The sequence below is a fragment of the Loxodonta africana genome, chromosome 6, assembly GCF_030014295.1.
Source record: "Loxodonta africana isolate mLoxAfr1 chromosome 6, mLoxAfr1.hap2, whole genome shotgun sequence".
Classification (NCBI taxonomy): Eukaryota; Metazoa; Chordata; class Mammalia; order Proboscidea; family Elephantidae; genus Loxodonta; species Loxodonta africana.
In genome coordinates, this window is record NC_087347.1 from 119,998,681 (window position 1) to 120,026,176 (window position 27,496).

Here is a 27,496-nt window from a genome sequence, read left to right on the forward strand (position 1 = left end):
AGGGTCGTTTATCTACTATTTTATCGTATCTGTGCTTCCAACCATTCCTCAAAGCGGATGTTACGAAAGTAAAATGCAGGGGGAGCCAGGCAGGGTCTGCAGTTTGTGCTGCTATCTGCCTAATGGTGTGTACAGCAAGTGTCATATTACAAAGAGGATGAGGAAGGTTCATTTTTTTCTGAAACAGAAACATAATGTGCAAAGAATTGCATATCCTGTTTTCTAAAACATGATCATAGGAAAAAAACAGTGAAATGAAATGCTCAAGGAGAGACATCTGTTCTCCGTGATTCTTAACTCACTTTAAAACCTGAAAAGCAAAGCAAAGTGACAGTTTAACTCTTGTGCTTTGTCAGGCTGGATCTTTAGCTCTCGCGTGAAAGTGAGCAAGCTGCCGTCTGTGCAAACAGGTGGCTTGAATTAGATATGATGCTGAGCATGAGGGGGGAACCTCATGTTTAGAGGGATGGCAAGCGATGGAGGATTCAAGAAAACCTACAATGTTTTTAGTAAGATAAATAATGTAAACGGTGGACCGTGTCTAAGTTAGAAAGCAAAGCGTGGATATGTTTGTAGAGAACGCTCTCAGCGCCTGCTTGCTTCATGTTTGCCCCCTGTAATTTTTTCATTGGTGTACTCATCCGAAAAATACAGGTGGACCGCTGCTGTGCCCCTCTTTCAACAGACCACTGTGGGTCAACGGAGGCCACCTTGGGGGCAGTAGTAGGGAAGATGCCTTATGTCATAACATATCTAAGGCACAGCTCACCAGAGAGTTTTGACTTACTAGTGACTCTTTAGCTTTATAAACCACATTAATGAAAGCTTGAAGCTCAGTGGAAAGGGAAGAGAATGTACAGGTTGGAAGGTCAGCCTGAGGAAATAGCAGAAGCATCAATCAATAGTTAAGAGATAGCCACTACGCACCCACTAAGAGGCCGTGATTAAAAGCAAAACAAAAACAGAAAATAGCAGGTGTTGGTGAGCTTGTGGAGAAATTGAAATTCTCATCAGTTGCTGGTAGGATTATGAAATGGTATAGCCACTGTGGAAAACAGGTTGGCAGTTCCTCAAAAAGTTAAACACAGAATTACCCTGTAATCCAATAATTCTACTTTTAGGTATATACTCAGGAGTCCTGGTGGCACAGTGGTTAAGCACTCAGCTGCTGACTAAAAAGGTCGGTGATTTGAACTCAGCAGCCACTCCGTAGGAGAAAGATGTGGCACTCTGCTTCCATAAAGGGTATAGCCTTGTAAACCCTACAGGGCAGTTCTACTCTGCCCTACAGGGTTATATGAGTGGGAATCGACTCCACAGCAGTGGATTAGGTATATACTCAAAGGAATTGAAAGCAGGAAACAGAGACTTGTCCACCAATGTTCACTGAGGCACTATCCACAATAGCCGAAAGGTGGAAACAACCTAAATAAATGCCCATCAACAGGTAAGGGATAAACAAAATGTGCTATATACACACATAATGAAATATTACTCATCCGTAAAGAGAAACGAGGTCCTGATTCAGTTTTACAACATAGATGCTACAGCATAACATAGATGAAGCTTGAAGACATTATGCTGAGTGAAGTAAGCCGGTAACAAAAGAACAAATATTGTACGATGCCACTTAAGTGAAATATTTAAAATGGGCGAGTATATAGAGACCAAAGTTCATTAATAGTTAGTGGGGACGGGCAGGAAAGAGGGGGAAAGAGCGCACCTTTGCTTAGAGGACCCCGATCTTCTGTTACGGGTAATAGAAAAGTTTGGAAAACAGATAATGGTGATGGTTTAACAACATGATGAACATGATAAATGCCACCGAATTGTACATATAAAGAAGGTTGAAATGGGAAATGGTTAGTTATATGTGTATTTACAGCAATTAAGGAAAAAAAAAAAAAGAGGTAGCAAGTATGGAAATACTGGACTGAACTTGGAATGCTAATCCTGATACAGCACTGTGTTCTCCTTACTTTTCTGTGGCTTTGTCTTCCCATTGACAAAATGAAGGAACTGGGCAAGATGACCTCCTCGGTTCCTCCCAGCTCTTCAAAGTATTTGGGAGCTGATTATGCATCCACTTTATTGTCAGAGCTCTTTTATTGAAACAATGGGTGGAAATTACTGATAAAGCAATTAAATAACTGTCTTAGTTTCCTAGAGCTACCACAACAAAATACCACGAAGTTGGTGTCTTTAAAGAACAGAAATTTATTGTCCCACAGTTCTGGAGGCTAGAAGTCTGAATCAGGGTATCGGTTTCTTCTGAGGCTCTGAAAGGAAAATGTCCCATGCCTCCCTCCTAGCTTCTCTTGGCTGTTGGCAATCGTCTGTGTTCCTTGACTTGCGTCTGCCTCCACAGTCACATGGCTGTCCTTCTGTCTAACTCTCCATGTCTCCATTAGGATGGGGTTAGGACCCACCCTACTGTAGTATGGAAACACTGGTGGCGTAGTGGTTAAGTGCTAAGGCTGCTAACCAAAATGCTGGCAGTTCAAATCTACCAGGTCCTCCTTGGAAACCCTATGGGGCAGTTCTACTCTGTCCTATAGAGTCACTATGAGTAAGAATCGACTTGATGGCAATGGGTTTGGTTTTTTTTGCTTGGTTTGCCATAGTATACTGTAGCATATACGGATAATGTCTTCAAAGTTCACGTTCACAGGTACCAAGGGTTAGAACTTCAACATATCTTATTATGGGGGACACGATTCAATCACTAATAATAATCTAATACATATATATGACTATTTTATATTAAATATTAATAGCTTACTCAGGATCTGCTATGTGTAGAGCCCTCAGTAATGAAAGTAAGGATGAGAAGATTCAAAGCAAAGTACATGAATTACAGACAACAACCATAATAGGAGAACAAATTATTTTTGTTTCAAAGCTGGTGAAGATTTTAGCTTTATTTTGAGTGTTTGGAATAAATAGGTAAATAGGTCATATGTTTCATCTTCTGTTTCACTGATAGTTTTGGTTTTATATCTAAGGAATGTATTTCCCTTTTTGATCATCATTCCCTTTTTTCTGATCTACTTTTTTTAAAACAAAACAAAACAAAATCAAATCAGAGGCTTTGTTGAGATAAAATGAACATATTACAACCGAGTGTACACTTTAGTCAATGTTATATTGTTACTTAAATAAATAGACTTTTCTTCTCCTCTTGAGTTGTCTAAATTATATTTGATGGTTGAAGCAAAAGCCATCATTGCCTTTTGACCTTAATCTCCTATTTTTTCTCCTCCTTATTATTAGGGAGCGGTGGTAATTATCCTTTAAGAAGCCCTGTTTATGCAGTGGTTAAATGCTCGGCTGCTAAGCAAAAGATTAGGAGTTCTAACCCACCCAACTGCTCTGCAGGTGGAAGACATGGTGGTCTGCCCCTGTAAAGATTACAGCTTAGAAAACTCTAAGGGGCTGTTTTACTGTGTCACATGGGGTTGCTCTGAGTTGAAAATTGACTTGACTGTACCTAACAACAACAATTATCCTTTGGGAGCTCATTGTGTTCTTCTTGCCTGGTTATCATCAAACACGTGTAGTAATTGCACATGCTAAAAATGGGAATATTTTGACCTTAATTCAACGAGGCACATAAATGTCAACTATATAGTTAGTTCTATTCTAGATAATGTGGTAAATAAGATTAAAAATATGAATTTTGCTTATCTGATAGAAGAGTACACTTCCTCTTGATGGTTAATGCCAATGTGATAACTGTAAGGATGGAATATAGGTGATATGGAGAATGAAGAAAATCCTAATTAAATCATTATCGTAAACAGCATTACCTCCATAATCATCATACCCAGGATCACTTACTGGGCACAAATTCTGTGCTAGATACTGCATTTTCTATGCATTATAGTATTTAATGCTCAAACACCCTATATGGGATATGTGCTATTTCATTTTGCAGGTAGGAAAAGTGAATCACAGGTAATCAGATCCAAAATTAAATACTTAGGAAATGGAAGTGTCCAATTTTGTGATTTCATCTCAAGTCTCTAAAACACATGCTTATTTTTTGGGTTGCACTAAATATACATACACATATTTTATGTATGTATATACAGATGACTAAATTTCTTTCAAGAGAATTCATGGAGGGAGAGGACATGACCTTGCCTACAATGTTTAGTTGGGAGGACTTGGTTAATCATTTTCAGAAGTGGGGTCGGATCAGTGGATTGAGAAAAACAATTACAGTAATAAAAAGCCTACTTAGTTGGTGGTATAATACTAAGTGATTGATTTTAAATAGTATGTTTAACGTTTATCTTTATTGGCAGGACTTACTTTTGAATTTGGTCTATTCCTTGGCAAATCTGATGACTCTTAACAGCTCAACAGGAAACTCACACTTTTGGTGGAGATTTGTGATTCTTTCAGGGAACACGTCTGTATCTCCTCAGCAGTCTCAGACTGCTCTGTTGCCAGCATGTTTTTTTCCCCTCTCAGTAGATTAAACCTCTGAGTATACATCCTGGAAAAAACACACATATCTTCTGGCAAGCTTCCCTAATGGGCTGCAAAAGTCTTGAGATTTCAGGCAAAATTATTTTTCTTCATGAGAAACGACCTAAATAGATGGCAGGACCCCAGACAAACAGCAAAACCTGCTCAGAATTTTAATAATTACTAGGATATGTTTCTTATTATGGATCCATTCTTCTACCATCAAATACCTACCACATACACAAACACACACACATTTATTTGTGTTGCACTTTTCTGCATGTAGAAATGCCAGTTTATGGTTAGGTTGGAGAAACATTGTTTTTGTTATAAATTACACTCTTCATAAATAAAAGCCATCACCATTAATGCGCATACATTGTATAACAGACATCTATTATATGTGTCATTTTTTCAACCTTAATCCTTCTTCAGGCATCCAGGAACTATTTTTCTCTTAAAAATAAATTCATCCCCAACCATTAGTTACTATGTTTTGGGAACCATTGACCCTACTCTTAACTGCAAGAATTTTCATGAGACTTAGGCTTTGCCTGTTAGAGCATTGCATACCTCTAAGGCAATACCTGATGCAAGAATGAATACTGGGGGCCAATGGGAACAGCAAGAGTCCAGGTAAAGGGATTCTTTATTTTTCTTGTTGGGCCTGAATCTGAAAGTCTGTAGGGCCTGGAGGTGCTATAACCATCTTTTGATCATGAAGAGAAAGCCTGTCTTAATGGATTCATCTGAACGATAACTATAGAAACTGGTGGAGAACTAGAACTTGCACCGCTGATGACATCTTTTGAGCCCCTGCATCATGTTGTAGATGAAGCCAGAAACACAATAAATCACTTTTTGGTTGAAGCCTTTTTGGGTTGGCACTTCTGATACTTGAAATTGAAATAGTCCTTTACTGTTCTCGGTAGGAGAACTTACCTTGAAGTATAAAATGGTAACATTGTATGTTTCATTCTACAGGCATATGGCAGAATATGATTAAACCCACTATATGACTTGAGGCTCATCAGCATTTTCCTTTAATTAACTGAGTTTATCTCACAGTCTTTAGGTCTATAAAAAAGACTAAATATGCTTGAGAAGTGATTTCATCCAAGCCCCAAAACAAAAATCTATTGCCTATGGGTATTGCACCATTTCCACTAGACTTAGAAATAACTGTACTTTTCCAATATTGGTAATTTCCCATAACTATTATTCTATAAGCATTTTAATGTGTTTTATATTTTCAGTTATTCATCTGGGGTTCTGATTATCTTTGAGTATGTGAATTATTATTCATTCCTTTTGTCACATCTTTCAATACCTTTTCCCTTTAAATCCACGTAATACTCCCAATGTAGCCAACTAAGTCAATTTTCCATTCAGTTATTACCTTACGGTTCAACTGTATACTTACTAGAGTGCAACGATCAATTTTTAGTCTCTAGAGATATAACCGGAATATGCAGCAGTCGATAAAAGCGTGCTACTATGCAGTCAAAGAGTCACAGCATCTGTTGTTTAAATGTGTGAATTCAGTTTGTCAGACAACAAGATTCATCAGTGCCACTTTGTAAAACTGTGTTCAGGGTTTCATCATCTACATTTCCTGTTTTCTATACCATATTTCAGATATTGCTACCTTCCTCCCCCTGCCCCCCGTATCTCTAATAACCTTGTTTCAATTTATTTTTTCCTTTTTCAGTGACCGCTTGGGGTAAGAGTGCCAGGCACTTAAAATAACCAAAAATCCCATTTTTATGTTTATACTATGGAATAAAAAATACACACATTCCCGTGCATTTGGGCACACAGACGTACACACACACTAGGAGTTTTGGAGAATTATCAATGAGAAAGTATAATACCTATTCTAAAATTTGAAGAGAATAAAAATGGACCTAAATCTCGATATGCATCATGATCTCAGCTGAGTGCTTCATAAGGAAACATGTTCAAATTTTTACATTTATATTTCCTTTATGTGTTTGCATTATCCAAATTTTCTACAGTGAATATACGTTACTTTAAAATCAGAAAAGAAGTAAAAAAAGTTATTGTCTTTAATCCCACCTGGTGTCTTTTTCTTTTGTCCTGTTGGCTGTGCTGATATTAACCGTGGCTAGAAAAGCATTTGCATAGTGTAAGAAAACCTGCCTATGAAAAACAGCTGAAACTAGAGAGGCAAAGGAATGGATTCACCTGTCCATTCGACTGAAAGACCAATGGGAAGACATTGCATCATGATAAGAAGGACATACCCTTGTCAAAGAGACAGAAGAGGAAACATGTTTGTCAGTGGAATTGGAAATTGACCATAATGCATTGGCTGGCCATAAAGAATACAGGAAGTGACTCAAAATAGCTAAACGATGCATGGTTAACACTATGCCAATAAAAAAAAAAATGCCAATAGATATTCAAATATTGGGACTTAGAGCTTTAAATTATAGTCAGCCTTGCAGGATCAAATCACAAATTGGATATGTAGACTTCATTTTGAGTTTCTGATTTACAAGTTGGATGAAAGATTATTTGATTTATGACTGAGTTAATGAAATATCACTGGGCAATATTAGGCAATTTTATTAGTGGTGTGGAAATTAAAATTTAGGAGTGGAAGAAAGGGGTGAGATGTTTGAAACTGAGGGAGGATGTCTTTTAAGTGAATAACTGCGAAAGGGCTGTGACTCCACACTACTTGCAAATTAGCAAATTTGCCTGCTACATTGCAAGTGTATGTTTAAGTGTGTTGACCGAAAACAGGAGAGCCTTGGTGAAAGCAAAGACCTGTTAATACTCATAGCAACAGACAATCCCTGCAGGGCAATGTAGTGAGAGCAGTGGATGGTACCTTCACCTGCACTGGAGGTGCATTACAGGAGCGGAACCCCCAAATTAGGAAACCTTTATCTTGAACAGGACAGTTGGTGACCTGCTCATTCTCCAAAAGGACATTTGGAGAGTGAGACCAGCCCAATCTCATCTTTTCAGAGTGAGAATTTAGTGTCTAGATAATAGACAAAACTAAACTGGAGGAGTGATTTGAAATTTACCTAACTTCTTATTTTTTTCTCTGTATTTTGCAATTTATGTATTATTTCAAAATAGGCTCTGTTCTCTGCATGTGTTACTGCAGTGTTGACTTGCAGACCTTTGGGACCCACCCTTTATGTTCACTTTATATAAGATGCTCAGGGTGAGTGTGAATCTGCTTACCTCTTCCCTTTGCCTGCTGACTACTTCAGTAGACTGAAGCACTCCAGCAAAGATAGCTGAGTAGATGAGTCTGAAGTTAGGAAAGCTTTTGGTAAAGCCCTAGTGACATCTGTAGGTTTCAACTGGAGAAAGTTAAGAATCAGTGGAGACTGGTACTTAAGCTACTATTATGCAAACAGACCTTCTGGTGGTAAGAAATATTTGAAATTCTAGAGAGGGGTTTTGTTTTCTTCTTATATGACCTTTTTTGCAAATAATCTAAAGAATTAAATGATCATGTGAAAATTGCCACTATTCACATTTTAGCTACAAATCAAAAAACCATCATTTAGTTGAGTGGCCGTCAACTGCTCAATTATCTAGGCTTGAAAGGGCTTTTTATCACACAGAGTGCCGACTGCCATTCACAAGATTGACAATTTCATATGAATTAATGATGATTACTTACAATTACAAGGGTTTTTAAATAAAGATGACCTTTTTTCCCAGTTACTTTTTAGGAAAACATATTTATTTTGTACAACAAACTTCATCCTATTTACTATGAATTCTAATCATTTTGAGGCAACTATATTTTTGAGGCCACGTTAGGTGGTGGATACTTAGAATGTATAGATATTTTGGAAATCCAAAAGAACTGTTGTCTAGTGACATTGCAGTGATCAGTGACTGAATTAACAAGTATAAATATAGTAAGTAAAAACATGTTCTTTGAATGAGGCCAGCAATTTAGAGTCTAACACAGCGATGGTCAAACTTTTTCTTTAAAGGGCCAGAGAGTAAATACTTTAGGCTTTGTGAGCCATATGGTCTCTGTCTTGTGTTACAGTACAAAGGCAATCGTAGAAGATATGTAAATAAGTAATTGTGGCTATGTTCTGTATTTACAAAAAGAGGCATTGGCTGGGCAGATTTGGCCCATGGGCTATAGTTTGCAAATCTCTAATCTAGCATACTAAGTTCAACGTGTGTTGGGGGGGCGGGGGGGGAGGACCCCTGGTGGCACTCCATGAGCTTCCCCACCAGCTGCTCCGTGGGAGAACAATGTGGCAGTCTTGGAAATCATATGGGGCAGTTCTACTCTGTCCCATAAGGTTGCTATGAGTTAGAATCAACTCAACTGCAGTGGATTTTTACATATATATATATATATATATATATATATATATATATATACACTCACACACATATATACACACAAGCAAGGGTAATGATAAATGTATTTCTAAATAATGTTATAACAATGAAATGCTTAACTAAAAATGTGGTCAAAAGAATTGATCTTGCAGCAGACAGAAAATATTTGTTGAGATCTTTCTATGGGTTAGGTGCCATATTGTATACAATAGAAATTACAAAGTGTTGAAAGCTGGCTGTACCTAAAATACCGACAAAATAATCTCTTGAACAAGATAAAGCACAGGTGAACTGATTGCTTACTTTTGTAAAAGAGATCACTGTCTTGACAGACTGAGCCACCCGTGGAAAGAGAAGGGCAAAGAACAGATCTTTATGAGGTTTTGGGGGATCTGGTTTAAGGCAGGTGCTTCAAGGAGCAAAATTGATTAGAACTGGGCAAAACCTGTGACATTAGAGATTAGAATTGGTAAACTCAGGAGGGTGAGGGTTTTGGAGAGGCTGTTGAATGGTAGGAGTCCCTGGGTGGCACAAATGGTTAGGAGCTTGGATGCAAACCATAACATTGGTGGTTGAAGTCTACCCAGTGGTGCCTCAGAAAAAAGGCCTGGCAATCTACTTCTGAAAAAGCAGCCACTTAAAAACCCCTGGAGCACAGTTCTACTCTGACGCACACAGGGTTGTCACGATTTGGAATTAACTAGATGGCAACTGGGTTGTTTTTGAATTGAATAGTAAACGTGATTTAGTTGAGCTATAAATATTGTTCTGAGAAAGATATTTACCCTAGTGACCATTACTTGAGTAATCTATTTTCCCAAGAAATGGATTTGCAGGAAGTTTCTGGGAAGAAAAAAAAAAAAATGTTATTTGCAACCTCATCTTCCTGGCAAGAATTTCCTGAAATGTTAAAGTCATATTAAAGCAGACAGTTGAATAGTAAACTCGTGTTAATGTATACAGTAAAGTGTATGGGTACACATGTTTTCAGTTCTCAAAGGAACAAGAAATAATCTCTTGAGTTGATAAATAATTGAAAACCCTAAACAAACACATCAAAAGTAAATAAAAAAGACAATAAAAAAGATGATGAAAAGAATTTTATGATTAACTATTAATTAACTAACAGACAACCAATGCTAAGAGTTCAGAAGAAGGAGATATGGAGTGAAGACTATAAAAGACTTAGGAATTCACAGTGCTTTGAAAAACACAAAAAATCTCGACAGGACCTGAGGCATTTGTCGGTAGCGGATATCATAAACAAATCTGTGTTTGGAGTTAAGTATAATATGTTTGGACAACAGCAAAAAAAAAAAAAATGATCTGGACTATTTTATTATAAAAAGTTTTTGCTGTGGAGTTGACTCATATTCATGGTGATGCCATGTGTGTCAGAGTATAGCTGTGCTCCATAGGATTTTCAATGGCTGATTTTCAGTAGATTGCCAGGTCTTTCTTCCTAGGTGCTTTTGGTGGACTTGAACCTCTGACCTTTCTGTTAGTGGCTAAGTGTGTTAACCATTTGAGCCACTCAAGGACTCCTTTTTTATAGGGCTGTTGTTGTTCGCTCCCGTTGAGTCAGTTGTCATTCCTATGTACAACAGAACAAAACATTGCCCTGTCCTGTGTCATCCTCTTGATTGTTATTATGCTTGAGCCCACTGTTGCAGCCATGGTGTCAGTCCGTCTCATTGAGGATCCTCCTCTTTTTCGCTGACCCTCTACTTTACGAAGCATGACGTCCTTCTCCAGAGCCTGATCCCTCCTGATAACATGTCCAAAGTATGTGAGACGAAGTCTTGCCACCCTGGCTTCTAAGGAGCATTCTGGCTGTACTTCTTCCAAGACAGATTTGTTCATTCTTTTGGCAGTCCATGGAGTATTCAATATTCTTCGCCAAAATCACAATTTAAAGGGCAGCAGTAGATAAATACATAGGGAAATAATATGTTAAAGCCAAGTAGTGAAGAACCTCCATGTCAGTCTTCAATTTTTATGCTTTATTATTAAGGAGCAATGGGTGTTTTTGGAGAAAATTAGAGAATATGAAATTTTGTGTAAAATAGTTCGTTCTGTGTGATGAAAGAAACTAGAAGTATAGAGAACATTTACAAATTAATACAGTTGTCGAGGTGAAAGTTTATAAAGAACATGATTAATACAGGAGCTGAAGAGATTGAGACGGAAGAGCGTGAGGATGTGTGTATAAATGGAAGCTGGAGGGAGGGTGGAGCCAAAAAGATAGCAGCTTAAAACTTTAGTCTACAGAATTGTCTGTATCTGCAAGACATTTTTGCGGTATAACATAGAACAGGAAATGTGACACTGGCATTTGAGAGAGGTCAGTACTTGAGTGGAAAGGTTAAGAATCAATATTGCTCAGAGAGAAACTATTGGGAAAAATTAAAACCCAAAGCTGAGCTTTGAAGAATACCTTTGTTTCAAGTTGAGGAAAGAGGGTTTCAGAACCCTTCTGTTCCTCGTCATTGTCATATACTGCAGAGCTGAGGGAGGTGGAGATTAAGCATGGGAGATGGCCACACTGAATCTGGTTATTGCAGGTCAGCAGTGATGTTGGAAGGTTGCAATTTCAGGAAAGTGAGGCCCTCGGCTGCATTGCAGGGGGAGGGATGGAGAACAGCACACAGAATAAGGCAGAGACCCTTTATTCCAAAGGTTTGTTGAGAATGATTGGGAAAGGAAAGAGCCAGGGACAGAGCGGAAGAGTTGAATGAATGAAAAAAATATTATTATTTTTTTCATATAAAGAACTATATACACCATGAAAAGTACATGTAGCTGGCATAGAGGAAGCAGAAATGAAAGATATTTAAGAGTTCGGAAGATACTAAGTTAGTTACAAAATAGAGCCCTCTTTTGCAAAGGAGAAAGGTTACCTCTTCTAAGAAATCTGGGGAAAAAGGAGAGTGTGTCTGGAAAGAGAGTTTGAGGTAGAGAAAAAGAACAATGAAACCATATCTAATGGCCTCAATTTTCTCAAGCCAATATATGGAGGCTGGTACTATAAAAAGTGAGGAAAGTTGTGTGTAGTTGTGAACAGTGTTTTAAAACAGATTTATGAAGGGACCTTTGCATTTCAATTAGTTCAAGACTCTAGACTGACCATATGTTTAATTAATGAATAAAATCTTAACTCTGTTATTTAACAAATTCTTAAATTTATTTGAGCATTTTCTGTGATAATCAACATACTGTTTGCTTTTAATTAAACATTTTTAAACAATTTTATTGTGTGAGTGCATAATTTTTTAAAACATGGGATGCTATAGAAATTTAATTTTACATGTAAAAAATGGAAATAATGCCTGGGTTAAAGTGTGTCAGGGACCAAAGGATAAGCACTGTATGATCTCACTTACAGGAAATAAGCAAATATATAGAAACCAAAGATTATTAATGGTTACCAGGAGCGGGCGATAGGAGGCAAGGGGAAGTGTTTATTTGTGGGCGTGGAAGTTGTGCTCATGGTGGAACGCTGTGGAAGAGGATGGTGACAATGGCGGCACAACATGAAAAATGTAACCAGTGTCATTGACTTGTAAATGTGGAATTGTGGTGTTGGCAGGTGTTTAGGTGTGTGTGTTTTCAACAAAATTAAAAGAAAAAAGAAAAAAAGTCTCAAAAAGATGACTTACCAGGATTTGTTTTCAATTTTTTGAAAATTCTAGGACATCATTTTAAAGGATTTATGAGTCAGTTCCAAATAGGTAGATAATTTTGAAATACTGAAAAGGTAAATTATTATGTCATTATTAAATGCATACTTACTATCAATACTAAGACCAACAACACCTAATTACATATACATATGTCATATGTATATGTGTGTGTGTGTGTGTGTGTGTGTGTATAGGTAATGTATATATACAGGTTGTTTTTGTTTCTAGGTGCCATCAAGTCCATTCTGACTCATAGAGGCCCTGTGTACAACAGAACCAACAACTGCCTGCCTGGTCCTGTGCCATCCTTACAATTGTTGCTGTGCTTGAGCCCACTGTTGCCACCACTATGTCAGTCCATCTTGCTGAGGGTTTCTCTCTTTCGTTAACCCTCTACTTTACCAATGTCCTTCTCTAGGGACTGGTCCCTCCTGATAACATGACCAAAGTGCAAAAAACAAAGTCTCACCATCCTCGCTTCTATGGACAATTCTGGAAGGAGGTTATGTCAAATGTCAACTTCCTAGAAAACCCCCAAAAGAAACTAGTTAGCAAAGATGAACTTATTACCTATTGTATTTAGGGAGAACAACATTTTGACAGGGTCTCAGAGTGCCCAGAAGGTAGGATGGAGAAATGGCATATGTACACTGTTTGGGGATCTAGAATTGAGTGGTTAAGACAGATCTTTCAATGTTTGGATCTTGTTGAATCTGTGCAGGGACTGATTACTCAATAAAAAAGGTAAGCACAGGCTTACTTGTGCTTACTCAGTAATCTGTAACGACAATATCCCATAGGTTTCACTGGGCTTGCCTTGCCTGTTGGATAATCCACCCCTGGGTTTGGGTGTTTTTTGATAAAACTATTTTTGGATGAGTGGATACAGAGAGGCAAGCATCTGAAAGCGAGTCTTGTTAATAAATAACTACTTGATAATTGAGCAATTTTCTTTGTTTTAGGAATTTATGTTTTAGATAAATTAATTTTCAGTGAGTTTCTGGAAAGAAAAAAAAAAGAGAGAAATGAATATTCTGTACTAATTTACAGCCTTATCTTCATGGGCAGGAACTTCCTAGAACAAATCGTAAAATCACTTTGATGTAGGCTGCCTTAGTTCTTGGACCTGATAGTTCAGGTGACTGCAGATATCTCTGTTCTCAGTTTCCCTAGTACACTGAGAACTGAACTGTACTGTGAATGCTTTACTGTCTGCTTTTTGTGGAAAAGGTAGAAAATATGAGGTTATATTTACCTGAAAGATCTAAACAAAGCTATAATACTATGTTTTTCCTTTCATTGGCCAAAAAATGGAAGGAAAAAAAAAAAAAAGATTGAACAGAAATGACAGCAGTAATCATTTAGGGGAACAGCTGACAGAAAATGCATGCTTCGAGCTCAGGATAAATAGACTAGGACATGACTATCCTATAACACCTTTTCATTTAAAAAATAAAATGACCAAACTAAATATGTGTTCAGGATAATTGACTCTTAACTTTCAATGAGGTGAAAAGGAGGAAAGATTATTGAGTGACAGTCCTGTAGAGACATGCATAATGTTGCATTTTGAGACTGTCTCAAGCACACCTATCTTAATCTTCCTGTGCTAATGCACTCTGCTCATTGATCTGATTCACTCATATTTCATTACCTAATATTAAATAAAATACAAGGTAGGTGGGTTTGAAATATAGCACCAGAGAATAATTTATTAACCTGGTAAGACAAGTTTCACAACCCTGAGATTCCACTAGTGATATAAATCAAACAGTGAAGGAGGCTAAATAGGAGACCCAGGAGACCAGATTTTAAAGAACAGACTTTAAAGGGCTTGGTAAAGGCAAAAAAGTTACACAGATACTACTCAGTGCTTAGCTGCTTTTAAAATAATGGATTCATGAAAAAAAATCTTTACAAAATGTTAAGCTAGAGAATTACACTTGAACTTAAAAAAGTATGCAGTGTGGAGAGTGTAACGGTAAAATTTGCGGTAGTACAGATCTAAAGGTATTTATAGATTTCAAATCTCTGTAGATTTTTCTCAAATTCAAAAAATTATCCAGCAAAATTGTCTTAAAAAAAAAAAAAACCAATACCATGTGTAGACTTGTCTTCTTAGAAAACTTCATTTCCTCCTACTTTGGTTCTAAGGGAAATAAGGGTTAACTTTGCTTCTTCTGCCCCTATCCCAATCCACTACCCTCTTAGGGTTTTCTTTTCCCAAAAGTGGAGACTATGGGGCCACGAGCTATTCCATCTCTTCCACTGAAGAGAAACCGCCATCCATGCTAAAGCTGCTCTCAGCTCAGCTTTCTCCTTAAGACCTCAGGCCTCATCTCTAGTTAGGATTCGGCAGTGTGCTTGTCTCCTGGGGGAGGAACCACTCATTGAGTAGCTTTTTCCTCTATTTATCCACAAAGTGCAGTGGAAGAGGGAAAATCCACTTTCTCTTAATTTATTGAGAAAATAGCATTAAGAGTCATTTGTTAGCATGTGCTTTAGCTCTTCTTGCTAACCTGTGATGGTAATAGTCACGTAGTAGTCCAGAGTTGAGAATATCAAGAAAAGCAGCAGAGAGGAAATGGAGGTTAGAACGCAAGGGAGAAGTTGGAGTATTGGACACAGAAGGCATGGATTGAGAGCACAAAGGCAGGAGACCAGAATCAGCTGACAAGACCAAACGAGGAACACAGGCGAGCAATGTTACTGTTGAGCTGTGATCATAAAGGCGTGATAGAGGGAAGGGGAAGAGAGGAAAGGAAAGGAATATACTTCAAAATAAATATTTATTATTTGTACCATCAGGAAGGACAATAGGCAAGTACGAGAACCTAACTTACTTATATATAGCTAATGACAAAAGTTCAGAAGATGATCAAAACCAAACCTGTTGCCACTGAGTTAATTCTGACTTGTAGTAACCCTATAGGACAGAGTAGAACTGGCCTCATAGGATTGCCAAGGAGCACCTGGTCGATTTGAACTGCTGACCTTTTGGTCGGCAGCCATAGCTCTTAACCACTACTTCACATGATAGTGCCGTCGAGTCGATTCTGACTCATAGCGACCCTATAGAAGGCCTTATTTTACTGATCACATAAGCCTTTCAGTTCATATAGTCCACATCAGATAGTAACTTCAAAATCCCTTGTGTCTTTTCTTCCTTTCTTAAAACACTGTCTTTCCTTGTCCGCCAGTCACAGTTCTAGCATGTCACTGCCCCAAAGAATAGGGTCAAGGAGAACGATTGCTCCCTGTGTCCAGCTCAGAGGCTATTTTTGACTCTAATAGAAGTTGTAATGGGGTGGGAAAAAAAAAAAAAAATTATGGCAGTTTTGCTCATGTTGATTGCTTCTCATTATATAGCTTCTAGATATTACTGATTATAATATTGGTATACTTAGAGAAAGGGTCAGAAAATCTTGCTCCATCAAAAGTGTCAGACATTTCCACATGTTATTGAAGTTAATTTTCATAACCCACCATATAGTACTTGCTTTCCTATTATACAGGTGAAATCATTCAGGCTCTGAGAGACTGTAATTTATATAAACTCATTCACTGTAAATGGTGGACCCAATTCCCTTCAATATTGTCTTTCTTCCAAGCATGAGCAGGGATTAACCCATTGTCATTGAGTTGATTCTGATAGATAGCGACCCTATAGGACAGAGAGGAACTACTCCATAGGGTTTACAAGGCTGTAATCTTTATGGAAGCAGACTGCTACATCTTTCTTCGTGGAATGACTGGTGGATTTGAACCCCCAAGTGTTCAGTTAGCAGCCTGATGCTTTAACCACCGCACCACCAGGGTTTATTGGGCAAGGGGTTCTAAAACCAAACCAAATATGTTGCCATGCATTATATTCCAATTCATGGAGATCCTATAGAACAGAGTAGAATTGCCCCATAGAGTTTCAAAGGAGCGGCTGGTGGATTTGAACTCTTAATGTTTTGGTTAGCAGCTGAGCTCTTAACCACTGCAACGCCAGGGAAGGGGTTAGGGAGGTATAATACCATGAAAATGATTAGAATTGAGTAAAACTGGAAAGATTATCATCATTAGAAAAGGAAAACGCTCAAGACCTTCATAAATGGTTTTATTTGGCTATTTTTCCTTTACCTAATTTTAGGTGACTTTTTAGCTTTTGAGTGTCCTTTTTGACAATTTTCCTCCCAGGTGATATTTTCCATCTCAGGTATTCTTAAGATGATTTAATTTCCTGACAAATATGGCTGAATTTAACTCAAAAATATGTAAATCAACAGTTGTCCAGAGGCTTTGCAATTATTTATAAATGAGGACACCATTCTCTTAAAATTGACAAAGTAGATACAGTCTATGCTAACAGCCTCAGAGATTTCCTTGTGTGCTCACACAAGCCAGATAAAATACCAGAGATAAAACTCTCATTTCCAAGGAGAAAGAGGTTGAGCAGGGGTTGAGCTGTAGTGAAAGGACTAGAAAAATGGGTAGGTCTGTGGGAGCAAGGTTCAATTTTAGTAACCTTAGAATTGTGAGGAATTATGGCCAACTGGCAGCCTTTGTTAAAAATTAAAAAAACATTAGATCATTCATGAGTAACAGCTTACTTTGGAACCTGGAGGCACTTTTCATTGTCCCTTCTTTCTCAACCCTGAATGGGCAGCAGACTGCTCATATTTTAATTAATTTTCATTTGTTACACCAGGAATTCGAATGACCCTTTCACTAACCCTGTTTTTATTGCACAATAGACCATGTGTGAGCCTGGTTTCCTGATCATTCAGGAGGAATAATGTGAGCCAAGCACAGAAACCTGCTTAGGTTATTAGAGGCTAACAATGATTGTTCTAACATGTCTGTTTATTATGTGTATTTTCTCCTCTACGGTTATTATATTAACTAGTCAATGTTATTTGTCAAATGTTAATGTCTTTGTTGTTGCAGATACAGATGTGGTGTATAAAAGCGAGAATGGACATGTCATTAAACTGAATATAGAAACAAACGCTACCACATTATTATTGGAAAACACAACTTTTGTAAGTAATGAAGAATTAATTACTTTCTGCATTTCCGTATTGTTTGGAAAGCACTCTGGGTGCCCATAGCTTTCAATTCTTCAGCTGTAGCAGAGCATTTCAGGTAAAAAGTTAGGGCTCGAATACCGTTAGAATCAGTAGATCTATCGATAGAAAATACCTACCTGAGCCATTTGCTGTCTGTGAGCTGCGTTCACCCTTTAGAGTAAATAGATGTTTCCAGAAATAATAATCTCTTACAATGCATGCGTCTTCCACTATCTTCTATGTAAGATTAATACAAATGCCAAGTTTTTTTTTTTTTTTTTTTTTTTATTTAGCCTGGCCCAAGTTATCATTAACTTCCCCGTTCCTTTAACTTTTTTTTTTTTTTAATATTTGATTGTGTTTTCCCCTTAACTTTTCATTCCTCCTGACTGCTTTCTAATTCTGTTGTTTTCTGGATCAAACAGAAGGCAGATGTTTAAACCTGGCCCACTGTTGGGGTTGATGGGATTTACTTTTAGATTTTAAAATGCTGCACCAGTGTTTTCCTTTTCCAGAATCATTACGTAGACTAGAGATGTTTTAATGTCTGAATTTATTTATAGTGCTGTTATAAAAAATGTAAAAATTGTCTTTCTTGGTAATCACATTTGATATCCAGTCCTCTTAAGGGCTGGAGATTTATCTATGATTACTTAAATGAGTCATAAGTCATAATGAATAAGTCATAGTGAATTAAATATTAAAATTGTTCAGAATCTAGCTATTAAACACTGATAAATGTAGTGTATATATTCAATATTTTACAGTGAAGTTACAACTTTTGTAAACAAAGGCCCAATATATTGCTTATTAGGTGAGTTCAGAAGATGTTCTATACAAATTGAAACAGTGAGCAAAATGAGTAACTACATACTCCTGCTTATAAATTTGGAATAGATATTTAATCTTCATGTTTATTATAGGTTGGCAAGGTTGAAAAGCTGGACTAGGACTGCTGTAACTGTTATTTATTAATCAGGTGGTCCACTGGGATACTAAAGAAGGGGCTGTGGAATCACTGAGAGATGCAGAAATCGATGGAAAAGAAACTCTTGACAAAAAGATAGCAGGCATTAAGCAAGAGAAGTGGTAGCGATGAGAGGCTATGCTAGAGGTTTGCTAATTAGTCAAAGTGAATTGATATTACATAAAATAAGTTTGGGGAACAAAAAATACATTTATTTATAATCATAAAGTGAAATGTTTCCATGAGGACTATGGGCTTCAGATAGCCCAGCATTTAGATTTATAGACACTCAGTACACATTCTGTTCTGTGACTGTTCCTTATTACTTACTCCCTCATACAGGTTAAAGAGGTCTTCTCTCTGGCTCTTAATTATGTTATTTTTTTTCAGTGTCTGTTTAGTGCTTTTTAAGCCCTATGGTACCATGCATAGGCCAGATTCTCGTACTTTGGTGTCTTGCGGGTTGCTGTGATGCTGGAAACTATGCCATCAGTATTTCATATGCCAGCAGGGTCACCCATGGGGGACAGGTTTCAGTGCAGCTTCCAGGCTAAAACAGACTAGGAAGAAGGACCTAGTGGTCTACTTCTGAAAAAAATTAGTGAGTGAAAACCTCATGGATAGCAGTGGAACATTGCCTGAAATAGTACCAGAAGATGAGCCCCTCAGGTTGGAAGGCATTCAAAATTCGGCTGGAAAAGAGCCGCCTCCTCAAAGTAGAGTCAACCTTAATGATTTGGATGAAGTCAAGCTTTCAGGACCTTTATTTGCTGATGTGGCATGATTCAAAATGAGAAGAAACAGTTGCAAACATCCATTAATTGGCCATTTTGAATCAGACAATCATATGGTCCACTGTGCTAGCAATGACAAACTGAAGAGGAATGGCGTTGCATTCATTGTCAAAAAGAACAGTTCAAGATCTGTCCTGAAGTGCAATGCTGCCAGTGATAGGATAATATCCATACCCATACAAGACCAGTTAATACCACTATTATTCAAATTTACAAATCAACCACTAATGCAAAGATGAAGGAATTGAAGATTTTTACCAACTCCGTAGTCTGAAATTGATCAAACATACGATCAAGATAAGTTGATAATTGCTGGTGATTGAAATGTGAAAGTTGGAAACAAAGAAGGATTGGTAGCTGGAAAATGTGGCCTTGGCAATAGAAACCAAGCTGGAGATCACATGACAGTATTTTGCAAGACCAGCGATTTATTCATTGCAGATAACTTTTTTTCAACAATATATATGGTAAGTATACACATGGGCCTCACAGGATGGAAAACACAGGAATCAAACTGACTACATCTATGCAAGGAGACGATGGAAAGCTTGATGTCATCGGTTAGAACAAGGCCATGGGCCACCTGTGGAACAGACTGTCAATTGCTCTTATGCAAGTTCAAGTTGAAGCTGAAGAAAACTCAAAAAAGTCCACTAGAACCAAAATAAGACCTTGAGTGGGATATACTCAAAAAAAACCTTGAATATATCCCACCTTAATTTTCAGACCATCTCAAGAATTGATTTGACACATTGAACATTAGTGAAAGAAGACCAGATGAGTTGTGGGATGATATCAAGGACATCATACATGAAGAAAGAAAAGGGTCATTAAAAAAAAAAAAAAAAAAAAGAGGAAAGAAAGAAAAGACCAAAATGGATGTCAGAAGAGACTCTGAAGCTGCTATTGAATGTAGAGTAGCTAAAGTGAATGGAAGAAATGATAAAGTAAAAGAACTGAAGAGAAGGTTTCAAAAAGTAGCTCAAGAAGGCAAAGTATTTTAATGAAATGTGCAAACACCTGGAGTTAGAAAACCAAAAGGGAAGAACAAGCTTGGTACTTCTCAACCTGAAAGAACTGAAAAAAGCATCGAACCCTCCAGTTGCAATATTGAAGGATTCTGTGGACAAAATGTTGACTGAGAGAATCATCAAAAAAAGATGGAAGCAATACTCAGCTGTTGTACCAAAAAGAATTCGTTGACTTTCAATCATTTTTGGAGGTAGTATATGATCAAGAGCTGATGGTATTGAAGGAAAAAGTCGAAGCTGCACTGAAGGCATTGGAGAAAAACAAAGCTCCAAGAATTGATGGAATACCAACTGAGATGTTTCAACAAATGGATGCAGCACTGAAGGTGCTCGCTCATCCATGCCAAGAAATTTGGAAGATGGCCACCTGGCCAACTGACTGGAAGAGATTCATATTTATGCCCACTCCAGAGAAAAGTGATCTAACAGAATGAAGAAATTATGAAAAAAAAAATCACTAATATCACACGCAAGTAAAATTTTGCTGAAGATCACTCAAAAACATTTGCAACAGTACATCGGTAGGGAACTCCCTGAAATTCAAGCAGGATTCAGAAGAGGACATGGAATGAAAGGTATCATTGCTGATGTCAGATAAGTCCTGGCTGAAAGCAGAGAGTACCAGAAAGATGGTTACCTGTGTTTTATGGACTATGTAAAGGCATTAGACTGTGTGGATCATAACAAATTATGGATAACATTGAGAAGAATAGGAATTACAGAACATTTAATTGTGCTCATTAGGAACCTGCAAGTAAACAGAGACAGTTCTTTCAAACAGAATAAAGGGGATGCTGCAAGGTTTAAAATTAGGAAGTGTGCTTTAGCATTATATCCTTTCACCATACTTACTCATTCTGTATGCTGAGCAGATAAACCCAGAAGCTGGACTATATGAAGAAGAACATGACACCAAGATTGGCAGAAAACTTATTAACAACCTGCATTATGCAGATGACACAACCTTGCTTGCTGCAAGTGAAAAGGACTTGAAGCACTTACTGATGAAGACCAAAGACTGCAGCCTTCAGTATGGATTACACCTCAGCATAAAGAAAATAAAACTCCTCACAATGGGACCAATAAGCGACATAATGAATCAACAAAAAAAAGATTGAAGTTGTCAAGGATTTCATTTTACTTGGATCCACAATAACACCTGTGGAAGCAACAGTCAAGAAATCAAAGGACGTATTGCATTGGGGCAATCTGCTGCCCCCCCCCCCAAAAAAAAAAAACCCTCTAAAAGTGTCGAAAAGTAAAGATGTTACTTTGAGGACTAAGGTGCATCTGACCCAAGCCATAATATTTTCAATCACCTCATATGTGCTAGACAATGAATAAGGAAGACCAAATGAGAATTGACGCCTTTATATTATGGTTTTATGGTGAAAAATATTGAATATACCATGGACTGCCAGAAGAACGAACAAGTCTGTCTTGGAAGTAATGCAGCCCGAGTATTCCTCGTTTCACATGCTTTGGACATATTATCAAGAGGGACCAATCCCTGGAGAAGGGGCATCATGTTTGATAGAGGGCCAGTGAAAAAGAGGAAGACCCGGGATAAGATGGATTGACATAGTGACTGCAACAATGGGCTCAAATACAGCAACAATTGTGAGGATGGAGCAGGACCAGGCAGAGTTTTGTTATGTTGTATATAGGGTTGCTTTGAGTTAGAATCAAATTTGTGAATTACAATTCTGTTCTACATTTTTCTTCTGTTCTGTCTGGGACGTCTCTGTTGTGATACCTGTCAGAGAGGTTGCTGGTGGTAGCCGGCCACTGTCTAGTTCTTCTGGGCTCAGCTTGGTGGAGAGTCTGGTTTGTGTGGTCCTTTAGCCCTTTGAGCTAATATTTTCCTTGTATCTTTTGTTTTCATCATTTTCCTTTGCTCTGGACAGGATGGGACAAATAGTTGCTTCTTAGATGGCCACTTTCAAGCTTTTAAGACCCCAGATGCTACTCGCCAAAGTGTGATGTAGAAAAATTTCTTTTTGAACTGTTATGCCAGTTTACCTAGACGTCTCCCCAGACTACGGCCCCCAGTCTCCAGGGCCAGCAACTCTGTCCCTCAAGGTGTGTGGATGTATCTAGAAAAGTAGTATGCATTTGTATTGGTCGGGCAGTGCTAACTTCCCCTATATTGTCTGTTGTCTTTCCCTTCACCAAAGTTGACGCTTGTCTACTATCTAGTTAGTGATTTCCTCTCCCCGTCCCCCCTCGTAACCATCAAAAAAAATTTTTTTTTTCTGTGTGTAAACCTTTTCTTAAGTTCCTATAATAGTGGACCCATATAATATTTGCCCTTTTGTGACTGACTTATTCCACTAAGCATAATGCCCTTCACATTCATCCATGCTGTGAGATATTTCATGGATTCATCATTGTTCTTTATTGTTGCATAGTATTCTATTGTATGTATATACCGTAATTTGTTTATCCATTCATCTATTGATGGGTACTTAGGTTGTTTTCACCTTTTCGTTATTGTGAATAGTGCTACAGTGAACATAGGTGTGCATGTGTCTATTAATGTGACAGCTCTTATTTCTCTAGGGTACATTCCTAGCAATGGGATTGCTGGATCATATGGTATTTCTATTTCTAGCTTTTTAAGAAAGTGCCATACAGTTTTCAAAAGTGGTTTTACCATTTCACAAGCCCCCCAGCAGTGCATAGGAGTTCCAGTCTCTCCAAAATCTCGTTAACGTTGGTTATTTTGTGTTTTGGGGATTAGTGCCCGTATTGTCAGGGTGAGATGAAACCTCACTGCAGTTTTGTTTTGCATTTCTCTAATGGCTAATGATCGAGTCCATTTCCTCATGTATCTGTTAGTCACCTGAATGTTGAATGTCTTCTTTGGTGAAATGTCTATTCATATCCTTTGCCCATTTTCTAATTGGAATATTTGTCTTTTTGTTATTGAGGAGTTGAAGTATTTTGTAGACTTTAGAAATCAGAGCCTTGTTGGATACGTTGCAGCCGAAAAATTTTCCCAGTCTGTGTGCTCTCTTTTTACTCTTTTGGTAAAGTCTTTCGATGAGCATAAATGTTTAATTTTTAGGAGCTGCCAGCTACCTAGTTTTTCTTCTGATGTTTCTGCATTGTTAGTTATGGTTTGCATAATATTTATGCTATGTATTAGGGCCCCCAGCTTTGTCCCAACTTTTTTCTTCCATGATCTTTATTGTTTTAGATTTTATGTTTAGGTCTTTAATCCATTTTGAGTTACTTTTGTATATGGTGTGAGGTATGGATCTTGTTTAACCATTTTACAGATGGATGTCTGGTTTTGCCAGCGTCATTTGTTAAAGACACTGCTCCCCATTTATTGGACTTTGACCCTTTGTCAAATGTCAACTGCTCATAGATGAATGGATTTACATCTGGGTTTGCAATTCAGTTCCATTGGTCTATGTGCCTGTTGGTGTACAGTACCAGGCTGTTTTCACTACCCTGGCTGTATAACAATTTCTAAAACCAGGTAGCGTGAGGCTTCCCGCTTTGTCATCTTCTTCAATAGAGCTTTGTTTATCTGGAGGCTTTTCTCTTCTCACATAAAGCTGGTGATTTGTTTCTCCATCTCATTAAAGAATGTTGTTGGACTTTGGACTGAGATTGCATTATATCTGTATACCCAGTACTTTGGGCAGTATTGACATTTTCACAATGCTGAGTCTTCCTATCCATGAGTGTGGTGTGTTTTTCCACTGTTTTGGTTGCTTGCAGTAGTGGTTTTTAATTTTCTTTGTGTAGACCTTTTACATGTCTGGTTAGATTTATTCCTAAGTACTTTATCTTCTTGGGGACTGTTTTAAATGGTATTGACTTGGTGATTTCTTGTTTGAAGTTTTTTTTGTCGGTATAGAGGAATTCAACTGATTTTCGTATGCTAATCTTGTATCCTGTTACTTTGTTGAAATCTGCTATTAGCTCCTATAGCTTTCTTGTATATTCTTTTGGGGTTTTCTCTGTATAAGATCACATCATCTGCAAATACGGATAGTTTGACATCTTCCTTACCAATTTGGATGCCCTTTGTTTATTTTTCTTATTGCTCTAAAAAAAAAAAAAATTTTTAGCTAGTACTTCCAGCACAATGTTGAATAACAGTGGTGATAGGGGGCGTCCTTGTCTGGTTCTTGTTCTCAAGGGCAATGCTTTCAGTCTCTGTTTAGAATGATGGTGGCCTTTGGGTTTGTATAAGTATCTTTCATTATGTCAAGGAATTTGCCTTCTATTCCTGTTTTCCAGAGAGTTCTTTATCAGGAAAGGGTGTTGGACTTTGTCAAATCCCTTTTCTGCATTGATTGATATTTTCATGTGGTTCTGTTGTTTTATTTATGTGATGGATTACATTGATTGATTTTCTAATGTTGAACCTTCCCTGCATACCTGATATGAATCCCATGTGGTCCTTTTTTGTGGTGTCTTTGCTCAGCTTGGCCTCAGGCTTATGCTGGCTTCATAGAATGTATTCAGGAGTATACCTTCCTTTTCTGTGCTCTGAAATAATTTGAGTAGTATTGGTGTGAGCTCTTCTCTGAAAGTTTGGTAGAATTCTTCAGTGAAGCCATCCAGGCCAGGGCTTTTGTTTGTTAGGAGTTTGTTTGTTTGTTTATTACCTCTTCAATCACTTGTTATAGGTCTGTTTCGTTTTTCTACCGCAGTTTGTGTTAGTTTAGGCAGATAGTGTATTTCTAGAAAGTAGTACATTTTTTTTTTTTAGTACATTTCCTCTAGTTTTTTAAATTTGTTGGAGTACATTTTTTCATAGTATTCTGTTATGATCCTTTTTATTTCAACTGAGTCTATTGCGATATCATCTGTTTCATTTCTTATTCAGGTTATTTGCTTCCTCTCTGGTTTTTTCGTTTGTTAGTTTGGCCAGTGGTTTTGCAATTTTGTTGATTGTTTCGAAGAACCAACTTTTGGACTTCCTGGTTCTTTCTATTGTTATTCAGTTCTCTATTTCATTTATTTTTTGCCCTAATCTTTATCATTTCCTTTCTTCTGGTGCCTGTTGCTTCTTTTGCTGCTATCTTTCTATTTGTTTGAGTTGTAGTGTCAGTGTATTGATTTTGGCCCTGTCTTTATTATTTTCTTTTAAATTTATTTACTGTGCTGTAAGTGAAAGTTTACAGCTCAAGCTAGTTTTCTCGTACATTTATACACACATTGTTATGTGACCCTGGTTGCAATTCCTATAGTGTGACAGCACATTCTCCCTTTCCACCCCGCATTTGCTGTGTCCATTCAACCAGCTCCTATCCCTTTCTGCCTCCTCATCTAACCTCCAGACAGGAGCTGCCCATTTAGTCTCATGTATCTACTGGAACCAAGAAGAACACTCTTTACGAGTGTTATTTTATGTTTTATATAGTCCAGTCTAATCTTTGCCTGAAAAGCTGGCTTCGGGAATGGTTTTAGTTCTAGATTAACAGAGAGTCCGGGTGCCATGTCTTCTGGGTCCCTCTATTCTCAGTCGGACCATTAAGTCAGGTCTTTTTATGTGAAGTTTGAGTTCTGCACCACACTTTTCTCCTGCTCTATCAGGGCCTCTCGTTTGTGTTCCCTGTCAGGGGGTTGTTGGTGGTAGCTGGGCAGCATCTAATTCTTCTGCTTCCAGGCTGATGGAATCTCTGGTTTATGTGGCCCTTGTGTCTCTTGGGTTAAGATTTTCCTTGTGTCTTGGTATTCTTCGTTCTTCTTTGCTCCAGGGACCAATTGATGCATCTTAGATGGCCGCTTGCAAGCTTTTAAGACCCCAGACACCACTCACTAAAATGGGAAGCAGAACATTTCCTTAGGAAACTTTGTTATGCCAATTAACCTAGATGTCCCCTGAAACCGTGGTCTCCAGACCTCTGCCCCTGACGCTCTGTCCCTCGAAGTGTTTGGTTGTATTCAGGAAACTTCTTAGGCTTTGGTTTAGCCCATTTGTGTTGACTTCCCCTGCATTGTGAGTTGTCCTTCCCTTCATCTAAAATAATTTGTGTCAACTGTCTACATAGCTAATATACCCCCTCTCACCCTCATAACCATCAAGGAATGTTTTCTTCTGTATTTAAACCTTTTCTTGAATCTTTATAATAGTGGTCTCATACAATATTTGTCCTTTTGCAACTGATTAATTTCACTCAGCATAATGCCTTCCAGATTCTTCCATTTTATGAGATGTTTCACAGATTCATCATTGTTCTGTATCATTGTGTAGTATTCCACTGTGTGAATATATCATAATTTGTTTATTCATTTGTCCATTGATGGGTATTTAGCTTGTTTCCATCTTTTTGCTATCGTGAACAGTGCTGCAATGAACATGGGTATGCATATATCTATCCATATGAGGGCTCTTATTTCTTTAGGATATATTCCAAGGAATGGAATTGCTGGCTTCTATAGTACTTCTGGAAACACTGGTGGTGTAGTGGTTAAGTGCTACGGCTGTTAACCAAGAGATCAGCAGTTCGAATCCGCCAGATGCTCCTTGGAAACTCTACGGGGCAGTTGTACTCTGTCCTATAGGGCTGCTATGAGTCAGAATCGACTCGACGGCAGTGGGTTTTTCTTTTTTTTTGGTATGGTACTTCTATTTCTACCTTTTTAAGGAAGCCCCAAATCTATTTCTAAAGTGGTTGTACCATTTTACATTCTTACCAGCAGTGTATAAGTTTTCCAGCCTCTACACAACCTCTCCAATATTTATTATTTTGTGTTTTTTGTATTAATGCTAGCCTTATTGGGGGGAGATGGTACCTCATTATAGTTTCAATTTGCTTTTCTATAAAGGTTAATGATCGTGAGCATTTCCCCCTGTATCTGTTAGCTGCCTGAATGTCTTCTTTGGTGAAGTGCCTGTTCATATTCTTTGCCCATTTTTTAATTATTTGTCTTTTAATTGTTGAGATTTTACACTATCTTGCAGATTTTAGGGATTAGACCCTGATTGGATATGTCATAGCCAAAAATTTTTTCCCAGTCTGTAGGTTGTCATTTTACTCTTCTGGTGAATTCTTTTGATGAGCATAAGTGTTTGATTTTTAGGAGCTCCCAGTTATCTAGTTTCTCTTCTGGTATTTGTGCGTTGTTAGTTACGGTTTGTATTCAGTTTTATGCC

The 27,496-nt window shown here is 37.8% G+C and overlaps 1 protein-coding gene across 1 annotated transcript in view; it reads left to right on the top strand.

The window, feature by feature from the left end:
- DPP10 (dipeptidyl peptidase like 10) overlaps positions 1–27,496 on the top strand; it is an 833,411-nt gene that overhangs the window by 359,574 nt on the left and 446,341 nt on the right. The window contains exon 4 of the mRNA XM_003405871.3: positions 17,457–17,551. Coding sequence (XP_003405919.2) covers positions 17,457–17,551 — 95 coding nt within the window. The remainder of the gene's footprint in view (positions 1–17,456; positions 17,552–27,496) is intronic.